Raw genomic sequence first — 20,772 nt, forward strand, 5'->3', positions numbered from 1 at the left:
AATGATGCAGATGTAAACATGTGGTAAATGTTATTAACTGTTGTGTGACAATCTGATTTAAGGGCATAAAAACGGCAAAATTTTCAACATTCAGATATTTTCACAAATTAATGCAAAAAAAATAAAAAATCAGCCTAAATTTATCATTAAGATGAAGTACAATGTGTATTAAAAAAAAAAAAAAAAAACCCTCAGAATCACTGGGATCCATTAAAGCGTTCTATCGTTGTTACCACAGTGACACTGGTCAGAATTGTAAAATCTTGCCTGGTCACGAAGGTGCAAACAGGCTTGGCGGTGAAAGGGTTAACTAGGTCAATCTAGTTCAAGGGGAAAAAAAAAATACAGACATCAGAATTAGTAGAAAATGCACTTTTATTTGTATGGAAAAAGCGACAGTAAGATTTGTAAAAGATTTGTGATCTGTATTATATTGTCCATATGAAAATCAAACTAGAAAAACAAAAATGCAAAAAGAGCTAGAAACACAAAGATAAACATGTATTCTTCTCAGCAGTGCAACTCGTGTTCCCATTGCATTAAACTGGTCAAATATGCAGCAAAATAATGAAAAAAAAAATGAAAGAATAAACTCTCCCCTGTAAGTAGGGGGAATGGGGAATTATAAGTGCAAAGATCATTTGAAGTTTTTAAGAAATCTGTCATCTTTAATTTCACGAGGAGTCTAAACTTTTTAGACAATTTCACCTTGAAGTGCTTAAAAATAAAACAAAAAAACACCTAAATGAGTTAACTTAAAGTTAAATTAAGACTATACAGTAAAAAATACAAATTAAATAGTGAGCTAACCAAATCTCAACACAGACAACGTCCTCAAAGCTTGTATCATTAGGAGATGCGGAAATACAGGTGTCTTAAAAACAGCATTAAATGTCTTTTGCAAAGTACAGAAAATTTAAAGTACCCATAGATTGATATTTTACTACAGAAATAGGTGAACAACTCACTCACGTTTCTTAAAGGGACTCTTAAGACGGGTTTATGCGTCCCAATCTGAGTGCACCATAAAAACGGACAGACCCCAATTAAAGCACCGGGATTACTGGGGTTCTTGGTGTAGTTTTGATGAATTCTCCAATTTATCTGCTGCAGCTCTGTTAGTCCTCTCAGTGAGGAGCTGTGTTTAACTCCATACACATCATATAATTGACGGCTTTTTGCATAGGCAAAAAGCAGCCAGTGATAAGTGCCAGGGCTTATGAATATACAGTCTGCGTAGAGGGAGCGCATCATTGAGAGGAGTAGCAGAGCTGCAGTCAGTGTTATCATAACTACAGTAAAAAGAGTAAATGACATAGCAATAAGTGTCTCTGCCACTACTTTATGCTGCTTAGATGGTGTCAGATTGTCTTTAAAAGGAAATATCCACCTTAGCACCTTTTTTATCGCACCAACTATGAATCAAAACTGGAAAGTTTATTTTTTATACAAATAGCCAGCTACTATGTTAATGTCTATAGCTTCTATGTGACGCCACGGTAACAGACAACAAACCCTGTGTAGTCAGATCCCGCAGTCTCATCTTTTCTCTACTTCTGGTTCACCTAGCAAATGTTTCTCAGCAAAAAGTAGGTGACACATGGGAGTAGGCGTCAGGCTCAGACTACACGAGGTTTCATTGTATTTTATAGCCAAGGAAGCACATAGGTCTGCATAGAAGCTGGGACTCCAATGTATTGGGACATGTATATATAAATTGAAAAAAATAAAAATAAAAAAAAATAGTGTACATAACCTTTCATGTATTGTCCTAGGGGCTTCGAGTATGTAACAAATGCAAACTTGACTTGGGAATGGGATCAGACAAAAAAAAACATGTACATTGGGTAGTGAATCATTCTACATCAATTTCTCTAATAAAAATACAAAATGATCGGCACTTTGAAACAGTAACTTAAAGGATTTTCACATTTATCAATTAGGGGGCATTAGAATTGGCACCTGAAGTGTTAAAACTTCCAATAATAAGGCCTACAAAACTGGACACAAAAAAAACATCTCAAAGAGGCAGCAGCTGTGGTCATGCATACTACACAATCCACATATATGGCTCCAAAAAGAAGCTGCGGATAGAGTGGAATGTCGGCAAATTGTCCTCATAGCCAAATACTGCGGTGTCCTCTGTCCCACATATCAGATCTGCAGATTTGTGAGTGGTGCCCACCAGTGGATTTTATCTAGCAGGATCAAGCATTCATAGCATTTCTCCAGTGTACGCGATAAGGCCACATTACTCCATTTTGTAGGTGTTATATTCAGGAGAAGAGGATCTTACTTGTTGACTAACGTGATCATGGTGATGACGAGGACCAAAGACAATACTCTGCACTAAAGAAAATGCCTAAAACACGAGGAAAATACTCCCAAATCATGTCTGCTGCTGCTCTCAATATGAAACTTTTAACACTTTGTGTGGCCAGTCTATTGGGCCCTAATGCAAAAAGTGAGATTCCCACAATTGATATTTATACATAGTTTTGGAACTTCTGGAGAAGTACATAAAGGTCTAAAACTCAAAGAAGATTTTTTTTGTTTCGGCCTCTGAAACAGTAAACTGCGCCCCAAATCTTGAAAAACCTAGAATGTACAGTACGCTGGACTACAGGTTCACACGCCTGCGTATCTCTGAGTCCAGTCTTTTGCTATTCTGTTGTATCTGTAATGAGAAAAGAAGATTTACAAATCTTAAAAAAAATAAATAAATAAATAAATAAAAAATAAATAAGTCACCCCCTAACTAAGGCAAGTGCCGAAACTCACGTCGGGGTCAGGCACCATTCCAGCAGAACATGGATACAGGTAACTGCACAATTTAAACCCCCTTTTTCACATGTTACTCCAGTTTTGACCATTATACTTTTATACCTGACAATTTATTGTGCTCTACTAGCCACTTATATTTTTCCCATACCTTTATTGGGCAATATGTTGCTATGCTATGGAAACTGTATCACCTATATTGTGATGTCCTCTTTCTATGATTTGTCGCTTCACTTTAAGGTTCTTAAAGGCGTTGCCCACTACTTGTACAACCCCTATTCATTACCCACGATAAAATTAAAAAAAAATACACAACCTTATACTCTCCTCCCATGCCAGCGTCGTTCCTGCGGTGTCGGCACTCGTGGTCCCAGGGCCCTTGTGCAGCTGTATGACATATGGTACCCAGCGCCCAATCAGTGCTGGAGCCACTGTCCCCGCCTTCATATTAAAATGAACACGAAGCGGAAATCCGAGAGCAGCTGTAGACCGCACTTCCTCTACATGTTCAATTTGTCGGAAGGTGGGGACCATGCTGACTGGGCGGTGGGGTCACGTGTCATACAACCACACGAAAACCTCGGGACCGCGAGTGCCGACAAAGGAGGGGAGTATAGGCTTTTCTATTTTATCAGGGCCATGCCCAACTATAATATATGTTATACATTGATTATTTACTATAGTGGTTTTTTTATAAAACATATTACATATCCACAGGATGGATGATGACTTTATGATTGCTGGGGTTTTGCCTGCTAAAAGTTCCATCCCTCATGAGGGAGAGTGTCCCAAAAGTCAGCATTTTGATGGAGAGGTAGTACGCATGCGCACCTACTGCTCCATTCACGGTCTATAGGATCACTTAATCCACCAGGTGACATTGGACCTCCTTTTTTAATATCAGTAGAGGTGTGAGCAGCCAAAACCCCAGCAATTATTATCTGCCCATAGGATGGACAATATCTACAAGTGCTGTTTATGGGAATAAGATCCTCCTCCTGTTGTACAGACATGAGACTGCTGCAGCTAATCATTGGCAGCAGAACAGCCATCTGCAAGAAGAGGAAGCGAGGAGACTGGTTGTGGACAAATAGGTATGAGAGAAACATCTGGGAAGCTGTAGATTAGTGTACATTGTTACTTTTGGGTAGTACTGCTTTTTTGTTTTACTCAATAGAAAAAGCAGTGGACAATCCCTTTAAGTATGGTGCCGTCAGGTCAGTGTTTGGGATCTCAGGCTAAAAAGAAAATTTTAATTCTAATGTGGCTAAAATATGTACAACTTTTTTTTTTTTTAATAAACAGATTTTTAGGAGGAATCCATCTTGCACATACCCTTGGTGGAAAAACCCAAGACAAAGCAACTAAAAACATCTTTAGGCCATATTCCAATTGTAAAGTGTCTGATGGGGATGGTTACAAAATGTCACTGAATTAAAACTTACTTTTCCTTGTCTGTCTTGTAGATCTGTGCAATATCTGGTACTAAAGGATCATCTGGATTGGGATCACAAAGTAGGGAGCATATAGACAACAACACTGGAAAATAAAAAAAAAACAAGTTGGAGAACACAAGTATTGCATTAAGGCCAAGTTCACACTAGGCAATTAAGCTTTTTTTTCCCGCAAATTTTTAGCTTTATTTTACAGTACCAGCAAAGTGAGGTTTCAGAAATCTCATGTGCACAGCTTTTTTTTTGTCATCTTGTCATCAGGATTTTGTGTTTGAGTGTTTTTGTTTTTTGCACAATGGAGCATGACAGCGTTTTTTCAGTGTTTGTCACGAAAGAAAGGGGGTTAAAAAAAAAAAAAAAAAACCTGCAAGTTTTTCTGCTTTTTTTGTGCCAAAACCTGATTCTATAAAATAGGATTTTTTTTTTCCCCAACACTAAACTTTACATGCACAAGAGGCAAATCTAGCATGCCAAAACCACAGCAAATGTATAAAAAGAGAAAAGGCATATGGATTTAGAAATTAAAGGGAACCTGTCACCCCCAAAATCGAAGGTGAGCCAAGACCACCGGCATCAGGGGCTTATCTACAGCATTCTGGAATGCTGTAGATAAGCCCCCGATGTATCCTGAAAGATAAGAAAAAAAAAGTTCGATTATACTCACCTGGGCGGGCAGTCCAATCCGAAGGGAGTTGCGGTCCAGTCCGGGGCCTCCCATCTTCATAGGATGACGTCCTCTTCTTGTCTTCATGCTGCGGCGCAGGCGTACTTTGTCTGTCCTGTTGAGGGCAGAGCCAAGTACTGCAGTGCGCAGGTGCTAGGCCTCTGACCTTTCCTGGTGCCTGCACACTGCAGTACTTTGCTCTGCCCTCAACAGGGCAAATCAGTACGCCCGCGCCGGAGCTGCAGCGTGAAGACAAGAAGAGGACGTGATAGTAAGAAGATGGGAGGCCCCGGAACGGACCGTGACGTCCATCGGACCAAAACCAGACCAGTACCGCCCCTGGGTGAGTATAATCTAACGTCTTTTTCTCATCTTTCAGGATACATTGGGGCTTATCTACAGCATTACAGAATGCAGTCTATAGCATACATATATATTTATACCCAAGCTGGCGACATGCATACTAATAATAAAAAAAAAAAAATTATATATATATATATATATATATATATATATATATATATATACACACACACAACTCTCATAGAGTAATCTCACTACTGTATACAATATAACAATATCACAGTAAAAACCCACCCTGAATTACCTGTCTAAATCACCCAAGTCACACATACAATATCAGCCCTCCCACCTGTGTCTCAGCTATCCCCGAGGCCTAGTATACTCAGCCATGTGTGTAAGTCTATCCTTGTCCCAGGAATCCAGCAAAGCAAGAACCACCTGGTCTTGTCCCTTATATGTGACCAACTAAAAGAGGTGTGACCAGCCCCAGGTGTGGGGGATGAGGTCACGGTCTATTGTCCACTGAGATACATCCCCTCAGTCCTAAATGAAACTTGTTTTTCTAGCTCATGGCGCCTTTAAAAGTGAGTGAGTGAGTGAGTATGTATGTAGAACATGCACTAAACGCATCTCTATATAGAGATATCCATTTTGGGGCATTTCCCTTCTACAGCACTTTATTCAGTACCCATCCCAAATGTCTTTCAGTAGGATGACAAGCATGTTTTATTGCCACCCGTTTCCTTACTTGGAAAGTTAGTACCGTATATACTCGAGTATAAGCCGAACCCCCTAATTTTGCAACAAAAAAACTGGGAAAACTTACTCCTCGAGTAGAAGCCTAGGGTGGAAAATGCAGCAGCCACCGGTAAATGTCAAAAATAAAGATAGATACCAATAAAAGTAAAATTTATTGAGACATCAGTAGGTTAAATGTTTTTGAATATCCATATTGAATCAGGAGCCCCATATAATGCTCCACACAGTTTATGATGGCCTCATAGATGCCCCATATAATGCTCCATGCAGTTCTTTATGGCCCCATAGATGCTCCACATAACATTGTGCCACATATAATGCTGCTGCACTAAGAAAGAAAAAAAATAATTATGACATACTCACCTCGGTACAGCTGCGGATTTTGTACGGAATTGATGCGGATTTTCTGCCATTTTTGCCACTGCGGATTTTTATCATGGAGGGGTGCAGAAACGCTGCAGATCCGCACAAAAGTAGTGACATGCACTTCTTTTAAATCCGCAGCAATTTCGCACTGATTTGTCCGCACCATCTGCACAATTTTTTTTTTTTTAAACATTGATTTACATTGTACTGTAAATCAGTGCTGATCCGCATTGTGTGCACACAGCCTAATACTTCATAGCGCCCTCTGACCTGAACAGTCAGTGCAGAGGAGGCAGAAGACGGAGCGTCGGTGGAACGCAGAAAGGTGAATATGAAATACTCACCTGCTCCTGACGCGGTCCCTGCATGTCCCACATCTCTGGCAGCTTCTTCCTGTAGTGAGTGGTCACATGGTACCACTCATTACAGTAATGAATCTGCGGCTCCACCCCTATGGGAGTGGAGTCCATATTCATTACTTTAATGAGTGGTACCATGTGACCGCTGAACAGGGGAAGAAGCTGCCGGGACCATAGGACATCCAGGGACCGCGTCAGGAGCAGGTGAGTATTTGACAGTCGTCGCTCCCCCTCACCCACCGACCATGACTCAAGTATAAGCCGAGAGGGGCACTTTCAGCCCATTTTTTGGGGCTGAAAATCTCGGCTTATACTTGAGTACATACGGTAATTTGTGCACTAAAGAGATTCTATGTTGAGTACGACCAGTGTGGGATATACTGCCCACCACAATGGCTAACTGCCGCACAGTTTTAGCTGCATTCTTGAAATGTTTCACAATTAAAAATTAATCCAAAAAAACAAACTTGTGGGTCATTACTAGGGCTCACTTGTCACCTGCACAGATCATCTGACTCCTTCGGGTAGTGCTACGCACTTTCTACATCTGTACATCGTGTTGTGACTGTGCTTGGTACTGAACAGGTTTGAAGCTGAGCCCATTTCAACCTGAAAGGAGTTGCAAAAATAGTCAGAGCCACTACTAAACGTTTGGTATTCTGATTGGTGGCATTGTGTGCTCGCCACTGCCGGTGATCAGTGGGGGTATGAAGAAAAAGCAGAGGCAGAAACCCCTTTAATATAACAATATATTATTTATGCATCCCCTTCAGTCCACCACACACCTGCCAGGTAAGAGCCTTCACTTCGAAGCCCAATATGGCCTCTGGCACACACAGTATCTCTGATGTAACACTCATCCTGGACAGCTTGGGAATCAGATTTTGGAAAATATGTCACATGGACGAGTGGTTTACATGCACTGCCTCCAATACAGACGATAATGAGCTCAAATGGAGAAACAGTCCTTGCCCGAGAAAGGTTTGCATCAGGGTGCCCTCTGCGCAACAGTTCATGCACTGGAGCACCACCGGATCAAGTGCACCAACTTTCCAGAGATTCCGTTCCCATTGTTTCCTTCCCATCTACCATTTTACTGTAACTGCAGAGGTAAAGGTGCTACATTATCTAAATGTATAGATGTGGTTGCATTAATTAAGGCTACTTTCACACTAGCGTTAACTGCAATCCGTCACAATGCGTCATTTTGCAGAAAAAAAAACGCATCCTGCAAAAGTGTATGCAGGATGCGTTTTTTCCTCCATTGACTAACATTACGCGACGCATTGCCACACGTCGCAACCGTCGCGTGACGGTTGCGCCGTGTTGTGGCAGACCGTCGGCCGCAAAAAAACGTTCCATGTAACGTTTCTTGCAGCCGACGGACCGTCTTTTCCGACCGCGCATGCGCGGCCGAAACTCCGCCCCCACCTCCCAATGGGGCAGCGGATGCGCTGAAAAGCAGCATCCGCTGCCCCCGTTGTGCGGCGGAGACAACGCTAGCGTCGGTAACCTCGACCCGACGCACTGCAACGGGCCGAGCCCGACGCTAGTGTGAAAGAAGCCTTAGCTGTGCTGGTAACTGCAGTGGTGCTTGGCTTCTTTTGGCCGACATGACAATGAATCCGGTGATCTCACATTGTGTCATTTACCTTTTGATATAGTCAGGGCTGGGGACCACTGCGACCTCAAAATATCAAGACAAATACTTCCATTACTGTTTATATTTGGATGATAGATTTTTGTTGTGAATGCCACCTGAAAAAAAACAAAAAAACAAAAAACAAATGATCAGCGCAACATAGGGAATAAATTGTTCAGTTTGCACCCACAGGTACGACCTCAGACCTGCAATATGAGCACGGGGGTGAAAACATAGCTCTTTAGTTAGCTCTACAGAACATAGTAGAATGAAAAAGCCGATAACTACGTACATAAAATGAGCATTTTATCCCCAATGATTGACATTTGGAAAAGGGAGCCTATAAAGCTGAAATGTTATGGACAACATTTACATGGACAAAAGTGTTCTACATGTGTTAGTGGTTATCTATAGTTTAAAAAACTGCACCAAGTCTAACTGCATTGGTGCAGTCATTCCTTCCTTCATTTTCAGACTTCCTGACCCACAGTTTGTAGCCTTAAGGTACCGTCACACTAAGCGACGCTGCAGCGATACCGACAACGATGTCGATCGCTGCAGCGTCGCTGTTTGGTCGCTGGAGAGCTATCACACAGACAGCTCTCCAGCGACCAACGATGCCGGTAACCAGGGCAAACATCAGGTTACTAAGCGCAGGGCCGTGCTTAGTAACCCGATGTTTACCCTGGTTACCAGCGTAAAAGTAAAAAAAAATAAAAAACACTACATACTTACATTCCGCTGTCTGTCCCCCGGCGTTCTGCTTTCCTGCACGGTGTAAGCACAGCGGCCGGAAAGCAGAACGGTGATGTCACCGCTGTGCTCTGCTTTCCGGCTGGCCGGCGCTCACAGTGCAGAGAAGCAGAGCGCCGGGGACAGACAGCGGAAGGTAAGTATGTAGTGGTTGTTTTTTTACTTTAACGCTGGTAACCAGGGTAGACATCGGGTTACTAAGCGCGGCCCTGCGCTTAGTAACCCGATGTTTACCCTGGTTACCAGTGAAGACATCGCTGAATCGGCGTCACACACACCGATTCAGCGATGTCTGCAGGGAGTCCAGCGATGAAACAAAGTGCTGGACTTTCTGCAGCGACCAACGACATCACAATAGGATCCTGATCGCTGCTGCCTGTCAAACTGAACGATATCGCTAGCCAGGATGCTGCAACGTCACGGATCGCTAGCGATATCGTTCAGTGTGAAGGTACCTTTATCCAAGTGTCAGATTTTTCTTTTGTGCACATGTCCCATCAGTAATGCAGGCTGGATGTTGGGGTGCTGCTTACTTCATTAGTTCTATATATTGTATTCATATCTTCAAGTGCTTTCTTCCGTTTATATAGCCTGTATTCTCTGCCCTCTCTGAATCTGCGCATGCTTTCTCACCCACCCTCCCTTTTCCCTGCAGACATCTCCAGCTCTGAAGAAGGGAGGAAGGCCTCCAAAACTGAACAGGCGCTCTGATGGATTTTTAACCCTTTTAGCAAAGCATTCAGCTATATTAAGCCCTAAAAGACACTCAGTAAATGTAACATTTTCCTCCCGCTTTCTTTACGAAAACTATTTAGAATGTTGGTTGCTTAACTTTACATTTAGTAATCAAATGAATAAAAAAAATAAATTAATATGTGCAAAAGTGGACATTCATTTGAAGGGAATCTGAGCAGCATGATGAAGGGCAGAGACTCAAATATCAATGATGTATCACTTACTGGGATGTTTTGCTGTTTCAATGCATTCAGTGTTTTAGCAGTAGGAAATCATCACTACAGGACTAGGTGTCTCGCGTTTCCTAGTCCTCCTGCTGTGCTAAAAACCCCACCTAACCACGGACAGCTTTTTGTAAATATTCTGAGCAATGATAGATCTGCATCAGAGACAACCTGATTGTATCAAAATAACTGCACAAAAACCAGTAAGTGACACATTGCTGGAATCAAGGTCTCTGCTCCTACATCATGCAACTCTAATTAAATAGCAAAAAAGCCTGGTTAGTGGACTCCTTTACACAATAGATATTTGGCGATACAGTCCAACATTCTGTCGAGTTGTCCTCTAATCCGGAGGACTAGGACAAAACATTTTGGCTCGCTAGGTAAACATTCTGCAGGGATCCTGACTTATGGACAGTCAGGAACAGGTTTACGGTTACATCAAACGCACACACTCCGGGGGTGAACTCCAAGCCTCTGATTCCAGCAGACAATACAGAAGAAGAAAGCAGCACTCCAAAGATAAGCCGAAAGCTAGTGCCTTATTCACCCGTATGTCAGATACACACAATGCTTCACTTCCTCCAGTCATTATGAAGCACTAGAATGGGAAAGGTGCAAGTGTGAGCCCTGCCAATCGCACACGTGAGCCAACGTCTAGATGTAAGGTCACCCGCCACACATTCATCCCCAATAGAGGGAGCCAAATTACCCCTTTAATGACACATCCAGGGATTGTGGCATATATTCTGCACTGAGGCTGTACCACCCTGCTTACCCAAGGACTAGCTCTGCTATACAGACAATACGAGAGAGAGGTATGGGAGCTTGCCACGCGATCCACACATCCGTCCAAATGAGGCTGGGTCTAGTCAGTGGAACACCGGTGGGTGCCAGATTCCACTGGTGAGCACAGCAACAACGAGAAAGGAATGGGAGAGGCACTCTAACCAGATAATTGCAAAAAAAAAATAAAAATTTAAATATGGCTACATGCTTTAAATACATTTTTTTGCATTTTTTTTTATCAAGTTGGAGTGCCGCTACCATTCCTTTCTCCTTGCTATATAGACAATAGTGGCAGCTAGAATTGGTGCACAGCGATACTCATGACCTCGTCCTCCAGCTAGATCAATAACTTGGAGCCACTGGATTAAAGCCATGAGAACCAGCTCTTAGCTCTCCTATTGATTAGTGCGACGTCATCATCGAAGCTTCGGTGTTCATGTCATGTCAGTTAAAAGAAAAGTCGCGGATGCTGTCAGCTAAGGCTACGTTCACATTTGTGTTGTGCGATGTTGCGTCCGAGACGCAACGCTAACAAAACGCACGCTAAAACGCAGCGTTTTGCGACGCACGCGTCCTTTTTTGCATGCAAAAAAAAAATGCAACTTGCTGCGTTCCCTGCACCCCACGCTTGCGGCAAAAAAAACGCATGCGTCTCAAAACGCAGCACAACGCATGTCCATGCGCCCCCCATGTTAAATATAGGGGCGCATGACGCATGTGTCGCCGCGGTTGCGCCCGACGCAACGCAAATGTGAACGTAGCCTTAGAGTGGGATCTCATGGCGTTAGTTCAGCAGATGGAGTTTACCGTTGTGGTGAATGGACCAGGCAACGTGTATCTATTCACACCATCTCTAGGGGCAACAAAGTGTAAAGACTCCGGTGACGGCCCTGGAGACTAGATTCTGTCTCTACAACCATATAGCACAATATACTCTGCCGTGTTGAGCACATTTTCATACCTTTGGTGGCTTGAACGGATAATCTGTAGGAAACTGGATTGTGAGATAGAAGACCCCACCCTGATACGGACTGTCAGACTATGGGGGAAAATAAAAACAAGAATCAACATATAATTAGTCTAACAGACACACAAGCGAAAGCGGTATTCTATAAGACATTTATTAATTATCTCCCCATCTTCAGAGAAGGGGCATCACTAAGCGATCCGGTTCTGTAGTGGTGAATAAATGGATAGATGCCGTGTGTCTATTAATTTCTATGTTACAGCTAGAGAAGAGAACGATTAGACAAGAGATCATGTGGATTCTCCATTTACTGAGCTGTCAGACATGACCGGAGGGCTCTGCACCGATGCAGCGAGGTGGGAGAGGGATCCGCGCATCCTGCAGGTACACATCCCATACTTACTAAACTTATGGCGTTCCTTTAAAAACCTTACTATAATTCTCTATAACATTACTACATTTTTTAAAATCACATCTGCCTTTCATTAAAACCGTTCTGGCATATAAAAAAACAAATTCTATACTTGGATGTAAAGCCCAAGCTTTTGACCTCAATAATCCATTAGGTAAAAAAATATCTCCCCTACAAACATTGCTTTTGGGGGACAGATCTTTAAAAAAAATAAAAAAATCACTGGCACCAAGGACTAAATTACAGACCCCCGATGCGGTTCATGCACCACTATTTATGCACAAGCTCTTATTCCTGAAAGCCATAAACGGGGATAAATCAGTGAATGGTATACTTACAGGTCCCATAATTGTTGCCTGCCAGTGAAACACTGCAAAATGCAAAACAAAGTGGAAAAAAAGTTAGAAATATTATAACACTTCATAGAGAATAAAGTGGTAAAAGAACTGCAAATTTTATCCAGCTTACAGTCTTCGCCGACTGGTCCTGCCGAGCACTGAGCCGGAGGGTCACGCTGCAAGTCGGTTAACTCCTAAAAGGCAGAAGAAGAAAAAAAAAAGAAGTTTTATCAAAATGGAAAAAAAAGGGCCATATATCATTATATAAACGTAATTTTACCAGATCTGAATGCTGCCGTCCTGCTGAATCTGGTGTGTTTTTTGTGTCTGTGCCTCTCCATTCCTGGGATCAGGCCCTCTCTTTGCTGTAGTGTTGTTAGTAGCCAAGTGGGTGTGAACAAATGCTATGGGTGTTTCCTTGAAGGCTACACAGAGTTGACCAAAGACTACATTTACATACAAGGAATAAGGAGCCATATCTCAGGGAAAAAAACCCACCAGATTAAGAGGAATAGTGTCATTTAAAACAAGAAAAAAAAGAATAAAAAGTTATAGATGTATACGTTTTTCTGGAAAGTGGCAGGCCATCTTGAGCTTGTTTGCGGCAGCATTTCAGTAGTGTATCTTACAGAAGCATATGAGCTATAGTTATTCATGAGCCGAATCTAATGGAAGATTTCCCCACTCACAAACGTGTGCTTTGGCCAATCTGCAGTCAAAGTGACAAAATCAGCACCCACCACCTTACTGCTTTTACACAAGTCACATCATGCAAACCGTGGGCAGATTCATTGCATTTGTTTGTTTTTTTTAAAATGTTTGCATTGTGGGCAAAATTTGAGGTTTCAGATGTTGTGACTTGTTAAAAAGTCACTGTTTTTGCAAAAACGTAAACCACCTGTGATTTTATGTGCATCTGAAATTTGTATCATACTAGCAGAATATGACTTAAAAGGGTGCAAAGAAAAGTAAAGCCACAAATGAAGCATTTTTTTTGCTCTGTTAGGGTATGTTTCCACAGTCAGTAAATGCTGCGGGTATAACGCTGCGTACAGCCAGTGTCAAAACCGTAGCGTCCTGATGTTAAAGCATAGTGGAAGTGATTTCATGAAATCCCACCTCCACTATGCGTTAGACGACGGAGGCTCCCTGCGTAAACGGACATGTCTATTTATGTTGTGGAGACGCTCAGTCTCCGCAACATAGTCTATGGAAAATTTATCATTGATGTGGCAAAACCACATTATCTTTATAGTCACATGCGTAGTAAGTACTGACACGCAGCTTACTACGCATGTGTACTACGGTAATTTAAATAATGTCAAACCTTGTTTCAGCCAGAACTTCGCGTACATTGCAGTTCTCACAATGAGATCAGCTGACTGCGAGAACGGAGTTATCTACAAGCTCTGCTGTGTCTGGATGTCAGGCCGGATGGTGGCATGCCACCGTTCAGCCAAAGGCATCCAGATGTAGCAGAGCTAGACTCGTCGTGGGACACGGATTGGACTACGACGGACAGGGAGTATTTGTGTTGGTTTATTTTATTTATTTTTTTTGCAGGAGATTGAGGGAGTTTGGGATTAGGCGACGTAAATATGGTAAATTATGGTCAATAAAGACACAGCCAGAGTAAAGTCCTTTAATAATCTTAACTATAGGATTAGTAATGGATAGGTGTCTTACAGATGATTCTCCATTACTAAGCCGTGGGCTTGATGTCTCCTGACAATACACAGGTGACATCAACCCCACAAATATTACCCCACTTGCCACCGCTACAGAGCAAGTGGGAAGAGCCAGGTAAAGTGCCATAATTGGAGCATCTTTGGATATGCCAATTGTGGGGTGGCTGCGGGCTGCTATTTTTAGGCTGGTGAGGTTCAAAATCCATGGGTCTCGCCAGCCTGGGAATACCAAGCCGCAGAAGTCTGCTTTTCCTTGGCTGGTTATCAAAAATAGGGGGACTGCACGCAATTTTTTTGAAGGGGATCCCACTATTTTTGCCAACCATCCAAGGTAAGCAGAATGCTGCAGCCTGATATTATCAGGCTGGTAAGGTTCATGGATATTGGATCCTTACCAGCCTGAAATACCAGTCCCAGTAGTCTGCTTTACTCTGGCTGGTTAAAATATATAGATGGAACCCCACACTTTTTTTTTTTTAATATTATTTATTAAAAAAGGAGGAGGATCTCTGTGCTTTCCTCCGCTTTCTGTGTCACAAGATTCACCGTTATGTACATTAGTACATATACGTACTAAGCTGCGTTACTACACTTAATACGCATGTGACTAGGGAGATATGTGCTTTTACAATACGCATGTGACTAGGGAGATATGCGCTTTTACAATATCTAATGAAAGTGTATGGGTTATTTACGCAGCGGACACTGAGCATCTTCACTACCTAAATGGACATGCGGCGGTCTGGAAAGACGCGCCACATGTCCGTCTCTGCAGGTGAGCCGCGGGCATTGGTGCACACATAGTGGAGATGGGATTTCATTGGTGCACACATAGTGGAGATGGGATTTCTTGAAATCCCATCCACTATGCTGTAACAGCTAGACGCTGCGGATGCACGCAGCATCCAACCCGCAGCGTTTACTGACCTTAGAAACATATCTCAATATGTCTGCAAACAGGAAATCCCTTTTTTTTCCTTCCCAGAAGCCAACTTTCAATTAGCTGAAAGAAAAAAAAAGCGCCTGCGGGGATGCAGATTTGGTGCAGATTTTACCTGTGTCAAATACGGAGCCATTCCTGACCGTGGAAACATACCCTTAGAGTCAAAGCTCGTGTACTATTTAGAAGAAATTGGTAAAAAAAAAAAAAAAAAAAAAAACACACAAGACAAAAAAATTGGAGAAAAAAACCCTTCAAATGATGAATTTGACTCTCAAAAGTGTCAGTCTACAATTACAAGGAACCATCGTTACAAGGAGTAAAGGGTTTGGAGACAGTAAGTAGATTATGAAGTCTCCTTAAAAAAAAGAAAAGAGTCGGAGATAAAACTCAGCAGCCTTCGGCTTATTTTTTTCCCCCCCTTTTGCAGCTTTGATAATGTGATACATCTAAGAAAGAAAAATGCAACCAAACGACTCTGCGTGACATTTCCCATCTATAAGCAGCGAGGTGGGAGAAAAGCTATTAGCAGCCTCACACTTCACCCCCAGACACATGAAGACGAAAATATATGCAGCGCAGAACTTCTCCAGATTGTGGAGCTTCACATCAGGGAAAGCAATCTTCTCATGGAAGGCTTTATGAAAACTGCCCTACATGGTGCAGCATTACGCCAGGACTACAAAGAAATCATGAGGAACAAACGTTCAGAGATTTATAAGGGGGATGTCCACACATTTCACAAAAACACAGAAATAGCAGTATGGACTTCCCCTAGAAAGTGCATCATGGGAGAAAGTTATAAAAAAGGGATTGTCTGGTAAAAACAAGTTATCAATACAATAGGTGATAGCTTGCTGATCAACGAGGGTCCGTCCTCTGGGACCTGCACTGATCGGCAGAATGGGGAATTTTTATCCCATTTAAAAAAAAAAAAAAAAAAAGGGGAAGGTCGGTTTACAGAAAGCCAAATCACTAATGCCTTGTTCTGCTGAACGGTGCAGGTCCCAGAAGTCAGACTCTGCATGGACTACACCACACTTTCCCCACAAGGAGGAGAGACATTTCTATCACAGTTGCTGATGATGATTATACAACGCGTGACAATTATAATGGAGCATATCACAGCGCAACCTCCCCGACTGTATACATAGCCATTAGCTTATTTCACAGAATGTAGAGGGGAGACCGTCACATCAAGCAGAGATGTATTTGCTCTACCCATCCGTGTGGTGATGTGCTAATGCATCATAGGATTTATTTTGAATCCCAGTGGAATAAGTTGAGTTCTGGAAATCTAGATGGAGGCTGATAAGATAAGGAGGGAAGAGGAAGATGAACTTCATGAAATAAAGTATAAGATATACTGGTATACATACGACTCGCAGACTGCGATATCAGCAGATATTGGGGTATGTGACTATATGTGGCTGCTGCCTACAGGAGTGAAACACGCAGCACCTTCCCACTGTACCTGATCTAAATTACTGGGGAAGATGCATCAATTCAATGATCGGCCTCCATATTTTGAATGACAATGGCACAGAAGTAGTGATGGTGCAAATCAGTTCGCAGGACCCGGTCCAGCAACCACATTGGAAATCTTTGGCCGTTGGATGGCAGACTTGAGGACTGCTCTTCTACTCGTCAGCCTCCACGACTCTTGTTTGGCCGGCCTGGCACATCACATGTGGCACACTGCAAGGATGATGTTGAACCAAGCTGGCTAATGAAAAAGCAGCCAGGGATACAGTCCGGTAAAAGGTTCCCATCAGTGGCTAAAGACCGATGTGGCTGCGGTACCTGCCCTGCGAATTGATTCCCACCATCTCTAGATAGAAGGCTTTCTAAGGCTATGTTCACATGTTGCATTTTTGCAGCTTTTTTTATGCAAGTTTTAAGCTGCGTTTTACATTTCCATCAAAGTGTAGAATATTTCTGAAATCTCATGCACACAGGTTTTATTTTCCTGACCGATCTGGAAAACTGAGGAGTTTTCGAAAACAGCAGCATGTCACTTTCAGCGGTTATTCGCCCATAGGAAACAACGGGTAAATGTATAAAACGCACGCATCAGTAATTGCAGCGATTTTGGTGCAAAAACCTAGATCGTGCTTTTTTGGGGCCACTAAACTTTATTATAAAACAGCTGCGGCTGGAATAACCAGACCGTTGCACAACTCTTAGGGTAAATGACAGAAAAGCAGCTAGAAGAGCAAGAACCCACTATGATAAAACGTAACTTTTACTGATAACATTATAAAAAAGTAGACAAAACAATACAACATATACACAAAGTGCTCACGCCGAAAACCGTGCTCATATAAAAATTGGTTTGATCTCACCAATCATGGACGATAGGAACCCAAACCGATGTAGAAGGGTCCCAGGGAGAGTCCAGTAGTTGTGGGGTAATGAGGGAACGGGGGATTTCTGTCCTATGTTAACCCCTGTCGTGCCCAGGCAATGACTCCTGTCCTAACAAGGACAGGCCCAAATAGGCCCCACTATGGACGTCCCTCCACCGTGTAAGATGTAATATAGCGCCTCCCTACGCGTTTCCTCTCCAGTCTTGAAGATTCATCAGGGGAGTATATGGCTTACAAGTCCAAATCCTTAATAGTCCATCACTCGGAGTTAAATGCAGTGGCAGTATAACCCCCATATACCGGCAGTCCTGCGTGGTGTCTGCCACAGAAAGTGAGTCAGCCAAGTGTGACGCCAGCTCTCCCCCTTTTTAAGACACAATGCCACTCCCCCAGACTAATCTGTAATAAAGCGTACACTCCCACCAATCTATAGCCAAGCCATATATGAGGTACAGTTACCGTTATAGTTCCGGAACGCATGCTGTAGTCTCCCCATGCCACCATGCTGTCGGCGTCTGCGCTCCGTAAAACCGGAAGTAACGGCGCCATTTTGGACACGTCACTTCCGGTGAGCCACTCATATGGTGCGCTCCAGAAATGGAACGCATACCTAAGGCGCCGATCACTAATAGGGCGCCCAGGACTGGAAGTCTCAGCGCCACATTAGGGCGCAAACTCCAGTCTCCCCATGCCACCATGCTGGCGGCGTCTGTGCTCCGCAAAACCGGAAGTCCCGGCGCCATTTTGGATACATCATTTCCGGTACGCCACTCGCTCGGTGCGCTCCAGAGATGGAACGCATACCTAAGGCGCCGATCAATGATAGAATGACCAAGGCCCGGAAGTATCGGCGCCACACTAAGACGCACCATAATGGATGCGCCACTAGTGCGGTGCGTTTCAGAGATGGAACGCATACTTGAATCGCCAATTGATGATAAATTGTCCCAGACTCATAAGTACCTGTGCCATATAAAGGGCGCCGTTTAGACCACCCCGGTAAAACAGGTGAAAAAGTGTCGCCACAGGTGTGTTATCATGACGACATCCCAGGACCCATGATGTCTCACACTGCGAATCTATAGCGTTCCCAAAAAGTAGGACGCATAACCTGGGCACATTAAAATACCACAGTGTCGTTTCAACAATGTAGCCATGGCAGCATACATAATATGGTACCTCATATCCATGGATATATATTGGCAAATACAGTCCCATACAGTACATAACCACCCATAAACATTTAGATGTACACGTGTTTCGTAGACCGATGTTATGCCTATACACCAAACAGAGTATCGTATAGTGTGTATGAGAGGCTAGTAAGATGCCACACAAGCATATCACCCACATATAGTATACAGATGGAGATATGTGGCCGGAAGTGTCCGCTCACATAATTATATAACAACTGATATATGTAAAAAAATAGATGACGCACCACCCGTTTTCAAAACATAGTGCCTGCGGGAATAAGCAGACGCTGGAAGTGTCCAGACTAAGGGTTATGCCATCGGCACCTGTAAGGGGAAAAGGATCCGCATGGCTTAGTGAAGATTAACATACAGGAGTCTTGGGGGGAGGAGGAAGAATATATACGATTACAGAAAAATATACCATCACAATCTTCGTGATAGCGTGCAAGCGCCACTACTATTAAAAGTGTATAAAAAATGTCCACTCAAAACACCAATCTCCCCTCATTCCTGGAAGCTGCGTCCAATGAGCGTATCTAGTACCAGGAAAACTGTACTGAGGGGAGAAAGTACAGGGTAGTAACCCCGTACCTCCATATTGCAATAGTTTTGTTTAATCACAGCTGGCTTAAAAACAAAGAAACACAGAACACAAACCAACAACTAACGGAGAGCAAAACAAGCTAAGGGAATATAGGAACCAATCTCTGGAAACCAAGGTTACTCAAAAAACCTTAGAGGAAACAGCCAAAATTAAGCTGGTCATTAAGACCATGAGGGTGGCAAGTATCCAGCCGGAAAATCCACCTTGTTTCCCTCTGCAGTAGGATTTTATCAAAATCACCACCCCTTACTGGTGGGACAACTTTATCAATCCCCATAAAGCTCACGACTTTAGTATCGCCATCATGGCAGGTGTTGACATGTCTCGCAATGGGGGTATCCCTATTATTTCTGATATCCCCCAAATGCTCGCCCACCCTTCTCCTAAATTCCCGGATGGTTTTACCAATATATGTAACACCACAAATGCAGACAGCTCTATAAATGACTCCTCTGGATTTACAATTGATGAATTCTTTTATGACATATGTCTTTTGTGTTTGGGTGTCAAAAAAATCCTTGCCAGTCTGTATAGATGCGCACGCAACACAAGTGCCACACCTATAACAGCCACTAGGTCTATTTGGTAGCCACGTCCCTTTGTTTGGTGTCGTTAGGTGACTGTGCACTAATCGATCCCCCAATGTTTTGCATTTTCTATATGTGATTTGGGGTTGTGTGCCAACAGCCTCCCTCAAGTCGTCATCCATTGTAAGTATGCCCCAATGCTTCCTCAAAATCGCCCTGACAGATGGAGCCCCATTATCAAACGCACAAATCATTCTAATAGCATTGTGGTCTTCTCCCCCTCTCTCGCGTGGTGTCAGCAAATTGGTTCTATTCTGTCCTCTAGCATGATGGTATGCCTCCCTCAGCACCCGATCCGGGTACCCTCTATCTAGAAACCTAGATCTCAGGTCTCTTGCCTTTATTTTAAAGTCTGCGTCATCAGAGCAATTTCTTCTTAGGCGAAGATATTGGCCTTTGGGGATACCCTTTTTGAGAGAATATGGGTGGTGGCTGTCCCATCTCAGCACAGAATTGGTCGAGGTAGGTTTTCTGAAGATGGTAGTATCCAGGCCCTCGCCACCACAAGCTTTGGAAATCATGATGTCCAGAAATGGTAGGTTATTCTCCTCCATTTCGAAAGTGAACCTTAAACCTATATGGTTCTGATTAAGCGATGACATGAATTTAGAAAAAGTCTCTCTGGTACCCCTCCATATGACAAAAACATCGTCTATATAACGAACCCAAAGGTCGATATAGACGGTAAATTCATCGTTGGCATCAGAGAATACGATGCTATCCTCCCACCAGCCCAGGAACAAGTTGGCGTAGCTGGGCGCACATGGACTGCCCATGGCTGTGCCCCTGAGCTGGTGGAGGATCCGCCCATCAAAGCAGAAGTAGTTGTTATTGAGGACGAA

General features: G+C 43.1%; 1 protein-coding gene across 1 annotated transcript in view; it reads right to left on the reverse strand.

The window, feature by feature from the left end:
- Nucleotides 1-357: 357 nt before the first annotated feature.
- Nucleotides 358-20,772, reverse strand: part of UBE2D1 (ubiquitin conjugating enzyme E2 D1) — a 43,691-nt gene continuing 23,276 nt past the window's right edge. Inside the window, exons 2-7 of the mRNA XM_069753547.1 lie at nucleotides 12,677-12,740; nucleotides 12,547-12,578; nucleotides 11,791-11,868; nucleotides 8,339-8,444; nucleotides 4,227-4,320; nucleotides 358-2,677 (exon numbers count right to left, since the gene is read on the reverse strand). Of these exons, the coding sequence (XP_069609648.1) occupies nucleotides 2,629-2,677; nucleotides 4,227-4,320; nucleotides 8,339-8,444; nucleotides 11,791-11,868; nucleotides 12,547-12,578; nucleotides 12,677-12,740 (423 nt within the window). The 3' untranslated portion in view covers nucleotides 358-2,628. The remainder of the gene's footprint in view (nucleotides 2,678-4,226; nucleotides 4,321-8,338; nucleotides 8,445-11,790; nucleotides 11,869-12,546; nucleotides 12,579-12,676; nucleotides 12,741-20,772) is intronic.

The sequence above is a fragment of the Ranitomeya imitator genome, chromosome 2, assembly GCF_032444005.1.
Source record: "Ranitomeya imitator isolate aRanImi1 chromosome 2, aRanImi1.pri, whole genome shotgun sequence".
NCBI lineage: Eukaryota > Metazoa > Chordata > Amphibia > Anura > Dendrobatidae > Ranitomeya > Ranitomeya imitator.